Source organism: Eschrichtius robustus, chromosome 10 (genome assembly GCF_028021215.1).
Source record: "Eschrichtius robustus isolate mEscRob2 chromosome 10, mEscRob2.pri, whole genome shotgun sequence".
In the NCBI taxonomy this organism is placed as follows: Eukaryota; Metazoa; Chordata; class Mammalia; order Artiodactyla; family Eschrichtiidae; genus Eschrichtius; species Eschrichtius robustus.
In genome coordinates, this window is record NC_090833.1 from 44,179,438 (window position 1) to 44,199,965 (window position 20,528).

Sequence of the window (20,528 nt, forward strand, 5' to 3'; positions counted from 1 at the left end):
ATTTGGTAAAGTAGCAGGATACAAAGAAATCTCTTGCATTCCTCTACACTAATGATGAAAAATCTGAAAGAGAAATTAAAGAAGCACTCCCATTTACCATTGCAACAAAAAGAATAAAATACCTAGGAATAAACCTACCTAAGGAGACAAAAGACCTGTATGCAGAAAACTATAAGACACTGATGAAAGAAATTGAAGATGATGCAAACAGACGGAGAGATATACCATGTTCTTGGATTGGAAGAATCAACATTGTGAAAATGACTATACTACCCAAAGCAATCTACAGGTTCAGTGCAATCCCTATCAAACTACCAATGGCATTTTTCACCGAAGTAGAACAAAAGAATTCACAATTGGTATGGAAACACAAATGACCCCAAATAGCAAAAGCAATCTTGAGAAAGAAAAACGGAGCTGGAGGAATCAGGCTCCCTGACTTTAAACTATACCACAAAGCTACAGTATGGTACTGGCACAAAAAGAGCAATATAGATCAATGGAACAGGATAGAAAGCCCAGAGATAAACCCACACACATATGGTCACCTTATCTTTTATAAAGGAGACAAGAATATATAGTGGAGAAAAGACAACCTCTTCAATAAGTGGTGCTGGGAAAACTGGACAGCTACATGTAAAAGAATAAAATTAGAACAGTCCCTAACACCATACACAAAAATAAACTCAAAATGGATTTAAGACCTAAATGCAAGGCCAGATGCTATAAAACTCTTAGAGGAAAACATAGGCAGAACACTCTGTGACATAAATCACAGCAAGATCCTTTCTGGCCCACCTCCTAGAGAAATGGAAATAAAAACCAAAATAAACAAATGGGACCTAATGAAACTTAAAAGCTTTTGCACAGCAAAGGAAACCATAAACAAGACGAAAAGACAACCCTCAGAATGGGAGAAAATATTTGCAAACGAAGCACCTGACAAAGGATTAATCCCAAAATATACAAGCAGCTCATGCAGCTCAATATCAAAAAAACAAACAACCCAATCCAAAAATGGGCAGAAGACCTAAACAGACATTTCTCCAAAGAAGATATACAGATTGCCAACAAACACATGAAAGGATGCTCAACATCACTAATCATTAGAGAAATACAAATCAAAACTACAATGAGGTATCACCTCACACCAGTCAGAATGGCCATCATCAAAAAATCTACAAACAATAAATGCTGGAGAGAGTGTGGAGAAAAGGGAACCCTCTTGCACTGTTGGTGGGAATGCAAATTGATACAGCCACTATGGAAAACAGTATGGAGGGTCCTTTAAAAACTAAAAATAGAGCTACCATATGACCCAGCAATCCCACTACTGGTCATATACCCTGAGAACACCATAATTCAAAGGAGTCATGTACCACAATGTTCATTGCAGCACTATTTACAATGGCCAGGACATGGAAGCAACCTAAGTGTCCATCGACAGATGAATGGATAAAGGTGTGGCACATATATACAATGGAATATTACTCAGCCATAAAAAGAAACAAAATTGAGTTATTTGTAGCGAGGTGGATGGACCTAGAGTCTGTCATACAGAGTGAAGTAAGTCAGAAAGAGAAAAACAAATACCATATGCTAACACATATATATATGGAATCTAAAAAAAAAAATTGGTTCTGAAGAACCTAGGGGCAGGACAGGAATAAAGATGCAGATGTAGAGAACGGACTTAAGGACATGGGGAGGGGGAGGGGGAAGGGTAAGCTGAGACGAAGTGAGAGAGTGGCATGGACATATATACACTACCAAATGTAAAATAGATAGCTAGTGGGAAGCAGCCTCATAGCACAGGGAGATCAGTTCGGTGCTTTGTGATCACCTAGAGGGGTGAGATAGGGAGGGTGGGAGGGAGACGCAAGAGGGAGGGGATATGGGGATATATGTATTCGTATAGCTGATTCACTTTGTTACACTGCAGCAATTAACACAATATTGTAAAGCAAATATACTCCAATAAAGATGTTAAAAAATTATTTTTAGTATGCAATAGATACTGATTACATACACATAAATAAAGAGTGTAAGATACAATCTTTAGTCACAAGGAGTTTAAGCCTTGTTTGGAAGATAATACATACAAAAACATCTGTAGTACAAGAACAGAAGTTGTCTAAGCTATCTAGAACTATATTCTCTCTCTATATATTCTACAATCTTGTTCTACATATACCTATATGGTATATTCTATAAACCAGTGGTAATATGACAATTGAAATAAGAGAGAACAGATAGATAATAAGAAGAAAGTAGATGAGCCTACCTAGGAATGTGTGTGTATGTATGCATGCATAAGTGTAGAACACCAAGGGCAGCTAATGTTTAATGTGTACCAGGTCTGTTTCTAGTATATATAGAATACATATATGCATATATAGAATAGATATATGTGTAGAATGGAATACGCATTGTAGAATATACAGAATAGAACAGAATAACAGCTGCCACCCCAATTTATTTATTTTCTAAATTTAGATCTAGATATATTAAATGTTCTCAAAGGATAGTATCCCTGTGGCCCCTGAGATATGAAATCTGAGGAAAAGGCATTGGGTCACTTAAAACAGGAATTTGTGGCAGATTCCTTGTAGCAGTGCTAAATAATTTCAGATGTTTCTACCCAACTCAGTCCCTTTTATTTACCATTCACTGTGCAACATTTCTTGTTTGCCGAGTACATACTGTTCAAATTTCCAGTGAGAGACCACTTGCGATTCAAGGCAAAAAGGTTTCTTTGGTGAACTTAAATTCTGAATTTCCTGAGCTAATGCTGATAATTTAACATATAAAACACTCTATTAAAATAGCTTTCCTTAGCTAATAGTTGCAGACTCAAGGCAGGAAAACTTTCAGTAAAACAGAGTTTATGATTCTGAATACTAGGTTTTTCTGAATGTCAGTTATTTCAACTGTATTTTATAAACCATTTTATATGAGACATCATTTGCTAGCAACATATTTTTTTCTTTCTACAGGTCTGGCGTACTGGTAATATATACCAGCACTGAGATACAAAGCACCTTACAAATGTGACTTGATGTTTTTCTAGGTTGCTCACTCAGCACTATTAGTTATGTTTCACTACTTTCTTCATTTAAGAAACCTGCTCCCAGGTTCCTCAGAAAACTGAAAATACTCAAAACTCAAAATTACCATATGATCCAGCAATCCCACTCCTGGGCATATATGCAGAGAAAACTCTAATTCAAAAAGATACATGCACCCCTATGTCCACAACAGCACTATTCACAATAGCCAAGACATGGAAACAACCTAAATGTCCATCGACAGATGAATGGATCAAGAAGGTGTGGTATATACATATATACAGTGGAATACTACTCAGCCATAAAAATGAACACAATAATGTCATTTACAGCAACATGGATACAACTAGAGATTATCATACTAAGTGAAGTAAGTCAGAACGAGAAAGACAAATAGTATATGGTATCACTTATGTGTGGAATGTAAAATATGGCATAAATGAACTTATCTACGAAACAGAAACAGATTCACGGACATTGAGAACAGACTAGTGGTTGCCAAGGGGGAGGGGGGAGGGGGTTGGGGAGGGGAGGGGTGGAGTGGGAGGTTGAGGTTAGCAGATGTAAGGTGTTATATATGGAATGGATAAACAACAAGGTCTTACTGTATAGCAGAGAACTATATTCAGTATCCTATGATAAACCATAATGGAAAATATTTAAAAAAGAATGTGTATATATGTATAACTGAATCACTTTGTTGTACAGCAGAAATTAACACAACATTGTAAATCAACTATACTTCAATAAAAAAAAAAAATAAAGAAACCTTCTCCCAGGACACTTATTTTACTTAAACTTTTTCAGTTACACTATATAAAAAGATATCATTTTAAGTAGCAATGGCCCAAATGATAATTAGTTTACCCGTAATCACTGATTACATATTCCCTATTCACTCAACTGAAAAACCGGAAAATTCCCCCCAAATCCACAAAAGCCAAACAACAGAAATATTATAAACCTCTGAACCAACACATACGTGATGAGGGTACCCCAAAACCGAAACAGTTTTCTTGCCTCTCTTTTAAGATGCCAGTGTTTTCTCTTATTCTGAAATGGCTCCTGATTTTTAGAAATTGCTTCTCGCACCCAGGTAACATTTTTAGGAGCAGGAGGAAATCGTTCAGTTAATTAGAAAGGCAAAGTTATGATCAGACTGTCAGAGGTGGCTATAGAGCTTAAAGAGGCTCAGACTCAGGAAAACAAGGAAAGGAGGTAGGTCTTTAGAACTGAGAATCCTTCCGGTCTTGGGAGTGGTACACTTTTACCCAAGGATCTGGGGGGTGTGCTCCAGTGGAGTTTCTTGCAACACATGTTCTTACATACCCCATAGGATAAGGATGGCCTGGGAGTCCTATTAGTTATCACAGCAGAGTTAATGACCAAACTTTTGTTGCATTCAGATGAGAGAGCTGAACACTTGAAGCTTCTCTGTTTCTCTGTTTTGTTTTTGTTTTCTCTCCCCTTAGTTTCCTAAGAAGATTTTTTTGGAAAGCTCCAACCTTAGGGGGGCAAGAAGACTCAGAATGCAGAGGGGTCAACAGTTGGAGTAGCATCCAGAGTAGGACCCACAGTCCTACTGATGCCCAAGCAGACACGTGGGGACATAAAGGAAGCAGGCTGTGAAGAAGCTGGGACGTGGCAGTTTTCCCTGAGTATATACTACTGTAACCTAGTGACACTAGGAGAACCGATGCATTTCTCCCTGTCGGGCAGAAGGAGCTGCGATATGCAGCTGGATAGGGATTGGCAGTCCCTGCCTGCAGCTCTTCACCTGAACACTCAGCCTCATCCCGTGACTCATCTGACCTGAGCAGTGGGGTGAATATCTGAAGTGCTGGACAGAGTCCCGGGCCAGAATTCTACCCAGCTCTGGCTTTCTCTCTTCCCTCCTTACAAGGGAGTGCAGTGGTCCACCTCCCCGCCCCAATCCTTGTCTTCTCTTTCTGCGGTTTCATTTATGCATGGTCAACCGTGGTCCAAAAATATTACATGGAAAATTCCAGAAACAAACAATTCATAAGTTTAAACTGCACAGCATTCTGAGTAGTGCGATGAAATCTCATACCGTCCAGCCCTGTCCCACCTGGGATCGCCAACCATGGCGTGACGATCCAGATTACCCAAAGATGACCCTCCTTCTGACGTATCATCAGAAGGTCAGTAGTAGCCTAACACTACGTCACAATGCCTACGTCATTCACCTCACTTCCTCTCAACACGGAGGCATTTTATCATCTCACGTCATCACAAGAAGAGTGAGTATGGTTCTATAAGATGTTTTGAGAGAGACCACATTCACATAACTTTTAATACAGTATATCGTTATAATTGTTCTATTTTTAGTTATTGTTCTTCATTTCTTACTGTGCCTAATTTATAAATTAAACTTTGTTATAGGTATGTACTTATAGGAAAAAACATAGTACATATAGGTCTTGGTACTATCTGTGGTTAAAGGCATCCACTGGGGGTCTTGGAACGTGGATAACGGGGAACTACTATCAGGCTCTTCAACTTGTGATAGCAAAGGTTGAATCTCAAAATACCAAGGTTTAAGTGTTGTTAAGAAGTACTAGTGGTGGAGGCTGGGTGACTGGGTGAGGCACACTTACCAAGGGTTAAACTTAGCTTTGTTTAGAACAACTGCAAACTTGGCACACTGTTACTTGAGCTCTTTGCTACTCAGATACTTTTTTCTCCTGTGGGAGGCCCATTGCTTATTGATGCTAGTTTAACATCCATGCCTGACCCACTCTTTAGGTACTCAGACCTCTTTCCCCTAACTTTCAGCTTCACTTACAGGCAAAGATTGGCCTGTAGAACAAACCGATAGAGATGCAAGGAAAGGTTTATTCTTTCTCACCTGATCTGGTTCTATACTATCTACTTTGGCCACATGATCGGACTAGACTGTTTAAAATCTTAAAATACAGTGGATTTTCTACATAAACTGTATCCTAGGACCTTCCTTCCACCCACTGCAGTTTTGGCAAAAATCAATCTTAAAAAAATGCTCAAACTGCAAAGGGAAAGAAAACAGGCAGCTTTCCAGTGTGTTCCCCAGCCCCAAAGCAACCTTATCCAACTGAGTGTGTTGTTTGAGGCATAAAATTAAGGATTTTTCATTTGAGCTTAAATAGTGGTTAAAAGAATTATTGTTGAAAATATTAGTGTTATAGTAGTATTTCAAGGAACTGAGTAGCATGTGCTGTATAGCCACAGTTATGGTACTTGGTTGCCAAATTTGAGATTATATCCTTTTTTTGGGAAATGGGGAGGTGCAGGAAGAATTCCTGATTTTGTTTTTCAGTGTTTTGTGGACAGGAGACTATTCCAGAGAAACAACCCAGAATTTCAGAATGAAGATGATATATTTTTCAAAATCCAATGTACAGTCACAAAATTAAAAACACAGACACTTAATCTGCTGTCAGAACAGTCCAGTGAAAAGTTATAAAGTGAGAATAGGATAAGTGCCAGCTCCTCGCTAAACTTTTAACACTTTAAAAGATAAAATATGTTGAAATGATTTAATATTTAACCTTGCCAAAACAAAAGAAATCCAAACATTGACGGGAGCTTGAATACCTCTCAATGTCAATGCTTAGGGGCAGGAGGCCACCAAAAGATATGGTACCTGCTATGGTCTGAATATTTGTGTGTGCCCTCAAAATTCGTATGTTGAAACTTAACACCCAATGTGAGAGTATTAGGAGGTAGGGCCTTTGGGAGGTGATTAGGTCACAAGGCTGGATCCCTCTTTAATGGGATCAGTGCCCTTATAAGAGGCATTTATCCAGAGATCTCCCTTGCCCCTTTCTTCTACCATGTAAGGCCAACTAGGAGGTGGGTCCTTGCCACACACTAAGTCTGCTGGCACCTTGATCTTGGACTTTCCAGCTTTGAGAACTGTGAGAAATAAGTGTTTGTTGTTTATAAGCTACTCAGTTGATGGTATTTTGTTATAGCAGCTTGAACGGATTAAGATAGCACCATATCCAGAGCCTGTGTTCTTCTGCCTGTCTCAGTCCAAGGAATTACACATGACTTAGCAATTTACTGAATCCTTATTACACTGAGGCCCAACTGCCTTGACAGAGGCTGTTTGCCTTATAGAGAGTCAGCTGTAAATGTTGGGAAGCCAATACGTACTGGGAATGAAATAGTACTGTTCTTATTAATACCCGAGTCTCATCATGATTCTTGTATTCTTTCCCTGTCACCTGCTACTGCTCTATATCAGGTTTATATGAAAGACTCCTTCCATTCCTCCCCAGGGCAGGGATGCAAGGTTACTTTTGGAAAAACACTTATGTCATTACTTCAATTCCTTTTTGTTATGATCCTCTTGTAGGGATGGCCTCAGAGTTCAGGCCCACAATCCCTTTTATAAAATCATTGGACCAGATGTGTTGGGAATTCAAAATTTTTTCAGATATGGTGTCCATAGCATATGGTACACAAAACTTCCAGTGGGGTCCAAGCTAGCACCTCATAATCAAATATATTAATGCTTCTACAGTGAAATGTATGAATTTTCACAATACATAAAGACTGAAAATAGCTTCAAATCAGTTCTGGGAAAGCTTTGCCATCAAATGAGTTTTGGTGTCAAATGTGCAAAAAAACAACTTTCAGTTTTCAGGCCATTTTGGCTTTTGAAATTGAGGGTTAAGGGAGTGTAGATCTCTATTAGGTTTTCAAAGAGGTAAGACAAACTAATCTATTGGTGCTTAGAGAAAGAAGAGAGGAGGCCTACCACCATATAATTCTAACCTAAGAACCTAAAATAACCTGAGGGGGCCTTTCAAAGGGATCTTTTAAACACCAAATTTGACAACATTAAGAAGGATTTAAGTTAAGTGGGTTGTCTTTCTTCCCGGGCTCCTGTCATATGACCTTGACGTGTTTTGTTCCCCAGAGTGAGTCTGTGATGGTTTCTATTGTCATGGAATCTGAGCTGCATTGCTCAGAATCTGTCCTGCAGGGAAAGGAACCAGAAGTGGGCAGACCTAAGCTTTCTGAGACTCACAGAACATTCCCCGACTAGAATAAAAACCTCAACAAGGCAAGAGTGTTAGAGCCAACTGGCATGCTTGTACTATGACTCCACAATAAAGTAATTACACAGTTTGATTTTTTAAGAAGATAAAACCCAAAAAAGTTGCCTTTTCCCTTAATAGAGGGGAAGCTTTTCTTAAGGCCTAATCTTTGAAGTTTTAAAGGTGGAATTGGGGAGATTATATTCTGGCTTGTTGTGCTCGGGATTGTATACTAGCGAAGGGGTAAACTATCCTTGAGCTGAGGGGCTGTCGTCAGTGGAGACATATGGAGATAAAGGCTTACTTGGCTTCCAGGGCCAGTGCAATGATGCCTGCAGCCATGGGGGCTGAGGCCGATGTCCCAGTGTGGTTGTCCGTGCAACGCTGCCTCAGATCCGTAGTGATCTAGAAGACAGAAGTGGAAAATTTAGGGCTCTGGGGTCAATGTGAGTCACATGCAAGTAAAAAGAAATTTACTCATAAAACTGGAATGGAGGGGTGTTGAAATAGTTGTTTTAAATTCCTTGTTCCTGCACTCCTGTGACTGTATCACTTCCAGAGAATCGCCTGTGTAAATCAACTCTGAAAAGGGGAGGGTTTGGAAATTGGATTCCACTTGTGTTACAACCAGGGTCAGGACTAAGGTGAGCCTTTGGCCCGAAACATATGGGTTGTGCAAGTGTATCCTTAAATTTTACACCCTAGGCACCTCACTTGCCTCTCTCTGGTCCCAGCTTTAGTTAAAACAAAAGTTCTTTCATCACTCCAACATTTTAAATAATCAAACATGTTGCGCCAACAACCAGACACTGAGTTAAGCACCTAGCATAAGGAATAAAAGCACAGGGTCTTGCTCCTGCCCTCCTAGAACTATTACCTTGGAAGAGCTGCAGATTTCAAGCAAAAGACTTATTCTGCCCGAGAAGGAACTTTGCTTACAGACTCATTTTTAGAATGCGCAGAAATGTGACTTGGATGAACCAAGACTTCCTGATAGATTTAACACAAACACTAAAAACAAGGTTGAAGCCAGGGTACTTGATGTGAAATGAATAGCCCTAAGTGCATGCTTGTATATTATAGGAGATTAGCCATTTTACATGTTTTAAAAATCAAAATGTGAGGACTAGATCATTTTTTCCTCTTGGTTTTTGAATCTAGTTCACTTCAGCTGTGGCTGAATAACATGCCCATCAGCAAGGGCAGTGTTTCTCAACCTTTGTTCCATGATCATTTCATGAAAGAAGAAACGTTAAATGCAGAATCTTCATAACAAGAGAAATAAAGCACTATGGTATATAATTTTGCAAACCACTGTAATATCTAAGATCCTCCCTCCCTGATAAGAATCCTTTTTTGCCCCCTTGGGACTAATAGCCCTCCTGTTGGGAAGCTACAAGGCTTGTGAGATGAACTTAGGAGTCTCGTTGTAGTTATTGGAAGACATTGGTAAAGCTTTCTCAGTCATCAAGACAAGTATATTGCCCGTATTTTACAGATAAGAAAACTGAGGTGAAAGGTCAGCAGAAAGGTGTAGGGGAATAGAGGTGGCGAAAACAAAGCCTTGTTTTTCTAAGGTTCATCCTTCAAGAGAAGAATGCAGATTAGCTGATTTGGAAAGAAATTTGCTCATCACCGAAAGAAAGCACTGCATAACTCTTTAGAAATGAGTCCTCCCCTAAAAGTTTCCTCAGTGTCACGTGAGGATGTCTGAAGGGACTCTTTAATTATCTGTTAGGAATCGAGATTGACATCCCGGTGATTTAGTTTCACACGAGGCCATCAGTGCTCACCGTCTGTTCTTTATGCCTTTTGACACCACTAATGTTACCAGATTAGCCATACCAGAGAGGCACTGATACAAAAGAAATGGGAGAAAGAGTAAAAATATAGAGAACCGCGTAGATAGGTGGTGGGAGAGAGGAGACAAGCCTTGAACTCTTTTCTGGAATAACTGAGAGCTGGGCAAGAGCCCGACCGCGTGTTTGGCAAGCAGGGCAAGTTGTTTCTAGATTCACAGACGTGATTAGCTAGCCATCCTCTGAGCCTCCACAGTGGATGTTCGCAAGATGTCTGGGTAAATAGAGCCCTACCCACTTCTACATTAAGAAACTTCTGAGATTTTTCAATTGTTGACGTTGAAAAGGTATTTCTTTTTGGAGGGGGCCACGTAAAAAAAACAAATAACACAGATTTACCCTTTTAACAACATCTAAAGTGTACAGTACAGTATTGCTAATTATACGCACTTTGCTGCGCAATCCTAGAGCTCTACGACATTTTCACCTTGCCTGACTGAAACTCTACCCATTAAACGACTCCCCATGCCCCCTCCACAGCCCCTGGCAACCACCATTCTTCTGTTTGCTTCTGTGACTGTCACTGCTCTAGGTACCTCATGTAAGTGGAATTATGCAGCATTTGTCTTTTTTGTGATTGGCTTATTTCACTTAGAATAACGTCCTCAAGGCTCATCCGTGTTGTAGCATGTGGCAGGATTTCCTTCTTTTTAGGCTGCATAATATTCCATTGTATTATGTAGTATATTTTCTTTATTCATTCATCTGTCAATTGGCATTTGGGTTGCTTCCACCTCTTGGCTATTGTGAATAATGCTGCAATAAACATAGGTATGTAAATATCTCTTCCAGATCCTGTTTTCAATTCTTTTTTTTAAAGACCAACTCCTTTAGACCCACAGCTGGCCTTTTCTTAATTCTTTCTTTCTTTTCTTTTCTTTTTTTTCCTTCCTCCCTTCCTTCCTTCCTTCTTTATGGCTGCGTTGGGTCTTCGTTGCTGCGCGAGGGCCTTCTCTTGTTGCGGCGAGTGGGGGCTACTCTTCATTGCGGTGCGCGGGCTACTCATTGCGGTGGCCTCTCTTGTTGTGAAGCACGGGCTCTAGGCACGTGGGCTTCAGTAGTTGTGGCTCCCGGGCTCTAGAGCACAGGCTCAGCAGTCATGGTGCACTGGGCTTAGCTGCTCCACGGCATGCGGGATCCTCCTGGACCAGGGCTCAAACTCATGTCCCCTGCATTGGCAGGCGGACTCTTAACCACTGCACCACCAGGGAAGTCCCCAGATCCTGTTTTCAATTCTTTTGGATATGTACTCAGAAGTGGGATTGATGGATTGTTAAACAGTGATTTCTATTTCATTTGAAATGATGGGTGAATTTGCAGCCTTGTTTTCCAAAGGCCTGGTCCCTAAGTCAATGCATAAACACCCCAGCAGCAGCCTGTTTCCAGGTCTCCAGATACACTGTTGTTGAGAGGTGGCCTTGCCTGCATTTTTCTCATTTTACCTCACCCTCATGGTCACATTCCTTTGCCAAGTTTTTTTTTTTTTTTTTTTTCAATGACTTGTGCCTGAATTCAAGATTTTTCATGATGTTTTCTCACTTGGCTCATTTTGCTTATTCTTCAGTGGCACCAGACACTTTCAATGTACAGAAACAAACCCAGAATAGAGACGCCAAGTGTGTGCAGCATTTGCAAGTGTAATAAACAGCTACCTCCAGCCTCACCTCCAGTGAACAATAAAAATGTTATGATGTTGTGTTGGCCATAGGAATATGCCCCATCCAAATAGGGTCCGCAGGTATATACACAAATGATATATACGTAAGTAAACAGCCACTCAGTACTTTTATATATAAACACCAATTTACTGTTAAATGCTATTAATATAGGCAAGTTTGTGGAATTGCATATCATCATCATTGTGCTTTTATTTTTTTTTTTCCAATCACTTTAACTAAATGAAACTTGAGTAGTGAGTAGGGGTAGAAAGGGAGTGGAGCAGGAAGGTGATGGAGAGGAGGGAGGTTAAAAGGAATGGAGAGAAAAGAAACGAAAACATCCTTACTCCCTTCTCATCCTGCTTTAAGTGGAAACTCCAGCTGGGTCATTTCAAGAGGAAGTTACTGTCAGTGGTCGAGATATTGAGGTGTAAATTACCGGAAAGATCTAAGGCAGGGTTTTCATCATTAAGAGAACGCACAGCATCAGGAAATTTTTATGTCCATCTTTAGAGAGAAAAGGCAAAGACCACCAAGGAGCGTGCAATTTTAAAGAAAAATGATGCTCCCCAAACTGGAACCACATGGGGTAACCCCATTAATCACAACGCATGCATACAAGAACTGACAGTGTAATTTAAAGGAAAAGTTGCATTCAACGGTTGGCCCGCATCATGGGGCTGGGAATTCAGAGAGTTGATATGTGAAAACAGAACAATAAAGCGCATTAAGTTTCAATTCCATTTTAGAATGTCTCAGAATTTGGTTTTGGTCCCGCTGGCGCATCTTGCATGCTCTAAATTCCCCAAATTCACTACTCAAATCAGAAACAGAATTTTTCTCCACAGAACTTCTCAGATTGCTCAAGAAAATATCATTTCTGCCCATCAGAGTGAAGGAAACAGGAGATGACACCAGGCCTCACACCAGATCAAAGCCGTCTTGATCAGCAAATTAGATTTTCAGCCTCTCCCGGGATGGGTAGCAGATGGGCTTTTGGACTCCACAAAGTTTGGGATGTCATCCTGATTTGGGGAGATGGGGTGGGTATTCAGGTCGAGTCAGGCTTCTGCTGAGAAGAACCATCCCTTTTTCTCATCCTAAGCTCTTATTTCCGAGTATTTCACATTTCAATTACTTGGGCTGATTGGATCTTTTATTTTAGCCTGTTGATGTAATTCTCCAGGGAATCTCAGTTCAGATTGAGGCTGGCCATAAATGACAAGTCTTTACACAGTTAGGAGTTTCTATCTCCCTGATATCTTGTGATCTGTTTTATTTTGAAGGTGCCATATTGTCTCATATCTGTTAAAAGAGCAACTGAACAGATATTTTTAAAACGTGAAATGATTCTGTCTGTTAGGTTGAATTTGTTTCTGGTGTTGATTTGGATTTGGATTAGAAAGGTGCCAAAAAAAAAAAAACAAAACAAAACCTGTTTCAGACACAGCTCTGGAGGAGGATAAGAGTAGAAACTACATCTTAAATGTGTTAACGAGTAAAATAGGAGAAGCTGATTTATTAAGCACAGCAAAATATAAAGGCACCAAAGACTAACTAATGCTTTCTGTGTTCACCAAAGTCACAAAGACTGGTGTAAAATTCAATTATGACTGACAAGGTCACACAAAATTCCACTCCCATGTTGCAATGAAAATCTGTAACTGTAAAGTACAAACGTAAGGTTTTGCTTATAAATGTGAGGTTGCTATCACTAAAGAAGGATCCCATCTTATATCATTGTTTGAATCTCTATAATGTTCAGCTCAGTGCTGGGTACAGAGCAGAGGTACAGTATTTATTTGTTAAGTTGAATTACTAGTGTCAAGCTCCTTTATACTCATTTTGTTCTATATTTTAAACTCTCCCACTTATTAGGAAAGACTTCAAGGTTACTTCTTTATCGATTCTCCAAATAAGACTTACATAAACTTATAAGCAGCCTACAAAAATTATGCGTGTATGTGTATATATACAATCCAGGGGCTAAAGTATAGCCATTTCTCTTACTACTACTATTGCTAACACTAGCTGCACTGCTTCTAAAACCACCACCACCAGCAACTTGCAAAGAGCAACGCAATGAGCAATAGGTGTATATGTGTGCACACAGCTGTATATAAAATTACATTTGATCCACAAGAACTCTGCAAGGAAGATATAGCAATACTATTTATTAACTAAGGAAATGGAGGCTCAGAGAGATTCACGAGCCCAAGGACATGCAGCCACTAAAGAGCTGGTAAGTGGTGAAGTATTAAATCCTGAAATGGCAGCAAAAGAAAAAGCTGAGCTACAGAGTGTAGTCACCCATGAGAGCAAAGGTGGCAGTTCCAGACCATCACCAGCAATTATGGCGAAACCGGCCTTGGGATCCAGCCCCCGTCAGCCAGTGGGTATCGCCATTCTCCTTCGGGCCACAATCAAAATCAGAATTTTTCAGGCATAAACTTTCCTTCCTTCTTTTTAACATTCTCAAGAGAATATGGATCAGACGTCTATACAAACTAAACACATCTGGATTTGCTAGCCTTTCACTCATGAAAAATCATGACATTTCCCAAATCAAAAGGAGAAACAGAGAGATGATAGTAATGACTGCATCTGAATAACAAATTCGTTAGTGGAGAGGGTACTTTCTGCTGAAGGAAATGTGTAGCTGCTTAGGAATATTAAAAGCAATAAGATAATTCCTCCAATGGAACTGGTCTTTCAGGCCAACCCTGAGATACCCCAGGCAGCAAGTTTGTTTTGAACACAAATAAATAAAATGACATCAGAAGAGGGCTGAGCAGAGCATATATTTAAACCTTGGCTCACAAGACCCAGGAGGAATACGATGGCCCCCATATTCCAATCACTGAGACAAATTACTAGAGGAAAAACAGACAAAGGCTGAACAAGTCCCAAAAGAAACAGATAATTTAATGATGGGAGTGACTGGGGAGAGAGGGGAGCTTTATCTCTAACAGAGAACTTGGGAGAAATTCAGGAGGTAGAGAAGGGTTACATAAAGACAGGATCTTTAAGGCTCCTTGACACTAAGAATAGTTGGATGTACAGCTTTACATAGCAGGATTCCTGCAGGCAATTTCCTATGTGAAATATATTGTCAAGTACCCTTTGCCTTTCTCCATCCTACCAGTAGAGGAAGATTCTCTGAAAGAGAGAGAGCACCTACCTGCCTCCTGTGACTGTTTAAACCCCTTGTGAGGCTTCTATCTTTCTCAACGTCAGTTACGCTTGAACATTTATCAAGCTCAGGCTCTGGGAAAGAACAAAGTCTTCAACCTCAAGTGGTTTCCATTCTAGCATGGAAAACAGACAGTCAATAAAAAAATGTGTAACATCATGTTAAGTAGCTCTAAGGACGCTAGAAAGAAAACTGAACAGGATAAAAGGGTAGAGTGTGGGGAGAGGGGAGTGCCACTCTTTCAGGGGAAGGTGAGGAAGAACAGCCTTCCTGAGAGGAAATTTGAGAAGAGGCATAAATGAAGTGGTTTCTGGGAAAAGAGTGTTCCTGCCAGATGACACGTGTCACACAGGAGGGCCCTGGTTTGAAATCACACAAAAGGCAAAAGGTAACTTTGGGGAGTTCAACGCCAGGCCACGGGAACTAGCCACTTAGACTGGCCAAGGGCTTAGGTGTTTTGCAAGAAGACCGATCGATCGTCTGAGGGGGTTAGGAAGAGATCTAACGGCATGAAATTCAAAATTAGCGAGCCATAAAAATAAAAAATGTGCTGTTCAACATAATCACCAATAGTCCCATGTGGATATTTAAATTTAAATCAGTTAAAATTTAATCGGAATTAAAATTAAAATTCTTCCATTGCACTGGCCACATTTAACATGCTCGACAGCCACGTGTGTCTAGTGACTACCATTTTGGCAGCACAGATGGAGAACCTTTCCATCCTCGCAGAAAGTTCTACTGGACAACGCCTATCTAAAGGACTACGAAGCAAATTGCTCATTGTATTCGGAGTTTATAAAATTTGAATACACTGTCATCAAGAATATAAATGAGGGGCTTCCCTGGTGGCACAGTGGTTGAGAATCTGCCTGCTAATGCAGGGGACACGGGTTCGAGCCCTGGTCTGGGAAGATCCCACATGCCGCGGAGCAGCTGGGCCCGTGAGCCACAACTACTGAGCCTGCGCGTCTGGAGCCTGTGCTCCGCAACAAGAGAGGCCGCGATAGTGAGAGGCCCGCGCACCGCGATGAAGAGAGGCCCGCACTTACCACAACTAGAGAAAGCCCTCGCACAGAAACAAAGACCCAACACAGCCAAAAATAAATAAATAAGTAAGTAAATTTTAAAAATAAATAAATAAATTAATTAATTAATTTAAAAAAAAGAATATAAATGCAAGTAAAGGTAATAAATTTAAAAATTAAAATTACTTTTCAAATTAAAGAAGAAAGAGTAGGCCAAGTAGTGAAAAACAGTGGATGCCTATATAGTCCACATATTTTTCTTTTTTTTTTTTAATCACTGTGAAGAGAACCCCAAACAGGCAAGAAAAGCACCATTCTTTCATACAGCCCCACGCTGGATGTCCCTGGAAAGGATCCGGGGCATGACAGCACATTGGTTACAAGGTGGGCTGGGGGTTCAACACAACTTTGGTTGGAATCCAGACTCTACCACTTACTAGATGTGTTTCTTTTAACCTTTCAAACTTTAGTTTTCTCATCTGTAAAGTGGGGACAATACTTGATCTTCCTGCATAATGTTTTGAGGATACAAAGAGATGATGCATTCACTGTGCGTAGCACACTGCCAGGCACACATTAGAAGGGCAAAAAATGTTATATTTATGACATGTTAATATAACTATAAATGTACTACATGTCTGGCATGGAATAAAATGTATACGGTGTTGTTAATAAAAACATTATTTCATAATAACCAGTCATTTCAACTGATTTCTATTTACCTTATGGGGAGCTTCTTATCATAGTAATCTTGATATTTTGGTTGCTTCACTTGTTATAATAAGGTTCAAGGCCATCACTGATCCGAATCTATTAAAGCATGCGTGGAATACCAAGGTCCACAACTGTACTGATAGTGATGGTAGGAAACCAAGGGATGAAGACTTGGCTACGTTCTGAAACTCAGGGCAAGGTTTTCCTACTTGCACACCATGAAAAGGACAAGAAAAAATTATTTAACCAAAGTGCTTTCCCAGAAGCAGTGAGATCTTTCCTCTCTCCTGGATCCTCAGCGTCTGCCTCAGTTCAACTCACAAAGGTGCTCTATGAATGAAGAATGACAACTGTGCTCTTCTGAAGAAGCTGCAAATGACAAAAGGAAATGGATGGACTGGGGAGGGGCGCCCCAGAACAAAGGGAGACACTGCTGTTCCTGTAACACTCAATCACGGATGCCACTACCAGGAAGCGGGCATCTCTGAGGGCCCACAGACATCTGGTTCAAAGCGTGGTGAAGAAAAGGTCCCAAGCGCAGAGCAGGATTATTTGTCATTCTGACATCTAGAAGGAAAAGGGGCAGCTGGACCATAAAAGCCTGATGTTGCCGCCAACTCTACTCATGTTCAAACTGTTAACATGTTCACCATCAAAGTGCCATTCTTTACGGGGTGGGTGGAACAGATCGTGGTTCTACAGATTGCAGAGACGAAGGTGCAACAAGCACCTCTGTTAACAACAGCTGGAAAAACGACCAGCCTAAGCTCCCACGATACAGAAAGCTACACTGACTTGGGGAACAAGGGTACCAGCCACTTACTAGGTGGCTCGTTGCCACAGGCGTTGTGTAAGTACATTATGCTCAGTATATTGTTATCTTCATGAAAATTTATGAGGTTGGTTCTGGCTTTACCTCCATTTTACAGATGAGGAAACCAAGACTCCGTAAAGGTTACTTAGCCACTGAGTGGTCTGTCTGTAGCTAGAGATTATAATTTGAAACAGCTACCACATTCCTCTCCAATTGAGGGTAATCTGGAGATTCAGGCAAAATAAGAGAATCTGAGAACTGGCTAGAGAAAAATTAGTAATAAATTGCTGCCATGAAAATGGGAGAGGTTAAACAAAAGGAAGAGCCAAGTAAAAGTTAAATAGATAACTTTATATATTGAGTGAGTCAGTAAAGGTTTTGATATCAGAAGCAGCAACTAGGGCAAAGTGAAATATGACCTGAATCAAGGATATTGACATTAAATCATGGTGTCCATCTTTCCTCTCAAGCCCTATCCCTCACCACCGAATGATCGATTTGTCCGTCCGTGGAAGAATCCTAAATGACCACCCATTCAATGGGGGGTCATAGCAGCTACCACACCATCACAGTAAATAGTGATGAAAAACCCAGGAAGGTCAAGTGTAAGGAGTAAATCTCAGGGTAGCGATTCTGAGGTCCCTCTATCCGCACTGTGCTCTTCCATCTGGGACCCAGCAACACTTCCTTCTTCCTTGATATTTTGCCCATTGGATTATAATCTTCTCTTAAGGAAGGCACTTATGGAACTTAAAAACACCTCTCTCACAACAACTGCCCCACAGGAAATAAGAGCACTAGATGGGCATATTTACTTGGAAGCAATGGCGAGTTTTCATTAACATGCCTTCAGACTCTAGAAGTTCGGGAAGACAATTCTTATTCCAGAGGGTTTTCATCAGGATTTTCATGATGCAGAACTGATGGATGCCACTCAGTATTAGTGGGCCTTGACCAGGAGCTCTGAGAGACGAGCAAATTTGAAAGCCAAAGGAACATTCCTAGATTAAAACATTTCCATAATGATGGTAAACTATCATAGAGCATCACTTTCCCATGAAGAAAGCCATGGAACTTCAAAACTTGTCATCTCTGTATTTTCTCCTTTTATATTTCACTTTGTATTGTGGAATATGTTTACTGATGTATGATGGAGGTACTTCCAGGGTTACTCATGTGCATGTTTTTAACCTAATTATTATGAAGGGATTAGAGAAAGATGGGGGCAGATGGGATATGCATAGGGGTAGGCAGTTTTTATTTAAGTCAATCTGAAAAATGTAACTAAAGAGGATAGTAAAAGGTAGCCGAGAAATCAAACATGAAAATCCTATAGTAATCAGGAATCAAGAGGAACCAAATAGATACGGATGAAGAATTACATGAAGGAGGTAGTATCTTATCACCTCTATTTCCACTGCTGTATAAAGCCAGAGGGAGCATCGCAGAGTGAACCAAACCTGCGTGAATCACAGGATCTGAAAGCAGGGTGTTGGCTAAATGCTAAAAAGTGTCATGTATAGCAGCTTAGCTCCACTTTAGAAAGACAAACCCCAAGACATTTTATAAAACCATGATCAGGAAAAGAGCAAAGTGCAAAGGTGTCTGAAATTTAGAGTCAGTTGCACAGTGTGGGGAATCCTAAAAGTCAGACCTTTCTTGAGCACCAATGGGTCAGGTAGTGTGCAAAGCACTTTCTATCTACTTCCTCATAATCACGAAATAACTCCATGAACTAGGTATTATTAAATGTCCTCATTTTACAGGTAAGGATCTTGAGACAGAAAAATTAAGTAATGTATCCAAAGTTACCCAGCTAGTAAATAGTTCCAGAGTGAATGAAACCCACGCAGGCTGGTCCTGCAAACCTGAACTCTTAACCATTTTACCACCTGCATAGATTGCAGAGCACGTTGGTAAGCAGATCACACAGGACTAATGTGCTTCTCAGGCAAACTCTGTGCTGCAGTGTTAGAGAAGCACCTTTTACATAGGTTTAGGTCACACTGAATTTGTTGTACCTACTTTGAAACCAAAGTACTCAAGCTGAAGTTCAAAGGCAGTACGGGGACAGAGTGATAGGGAACTGGGCTGAGAATCCCACCCAGCCTCTTCTCTGCCACCAACTCACAAGGTGAATGTAGTCCATTCATTTGTCTTCAATAAAACTGAAGCTTAATCATGTCTAAGGCCACATTCAATGCTGGAATGTAATGACCCAGACAGGCTTTTTCAATGACTTGGTAACGGAATGGTAATATTTACAAATACCTGTGTTGAGTAATCAGTTAATCTTTCTATTTCCATATATTACTTGTGCATATAAATGTATGGTCTCCCTTTGTGTTTCAAAGTGAAAGATAAATAAACCAATCATGCCAGACATGCAAATATCACATACGATTTTCTTATCATAGGACTCTCCGCTGCTGTAGGTTGTGGCCAGCGTGGACGAACACTCTTCCAGGTACCAAGGCTTCTTTCCGCTTTCGGCTGTGCTGCTGATGGAGATGGTGTAGATGCTGTTGGTGTAGCCATCACAGGAGCAGTGGTCTTTGCTCCTCCCACCATTTCCCGATGCCCAGACAAAAACAGAGCCGAGGCCTCTCCGCCCCTGCACACAAACAGAAAAACTTAGATGATGGAAGACATGGGTCACAGACCCTAGATGAAGACAAGATCAATATCAACATGGCAGAATGAAGCATTTGCAGAAGGGGTACGATGCTACATTAATAGTGTGCTGGATCTAAGCTGCTTTCTGAAGTAAGAGGAGTTGCTTTTAAAAACTAAAATAGGACTTCCCTGGTGGCGCAGTGGTTAAGGTTCCCAGGTGGACCTGCCAATTCAGGGGACACGGGTTCGATTGCTGGTCCGGGAAGATCCCACATGCTGTGGAGCAACTAAGCCCCCGTGCCACAAATACTGAGCCTGCTTTCTAGAGCCCACGAGCCACAACTACTGAAGCCTGTGCACCTGCAGCCCGTGCTCCGCAACAAGAGAAGCCACCGTGAAGAGTAGCCCCCGCTCGCCGCAACTAGAGGAAGCCCGCGCACAGCAACGAAGACCCAACGCAGCCAAAAATAAATAAATAAATAAATATACTTAAAAAAAAAGACAAAACTAATCTGGATGCAATGTACAGC

At 40.7% G+C, this 20,528-nt stretch overlaps 1 protein-coding gene across 2 annotated transcripts in view; it reads right to left on the reverse strand.

Annotated features, from left to right (window-relative positions):
• PCSK5 (proprotein convertase subtilisin/kexin type 5) overlaps positions 1–20,528 on the reverse strand; it is a 451,875-nt gene that overhangs the window by 248,690 nt on the left and 182,657 nt on the right. For both annotated transcript variants that reach the window (XM_068551986.1, XM_068551985.1), the window contains exons 8-9: positions 19,784–19,996; positions 8,421–8,521 (exon numbers count right to left, since the gene is read on the reverse strand). In XM_068551986.1, the coding sequence (XP_068408087.1) occupies positions 8,421–8,521; positions 19,784–19,996 (314 nt within the window). The remainder of the gene's footprint in view (positions 1–8,420; positions 8,522–19,783; positions 19,997–20,528) is intronic.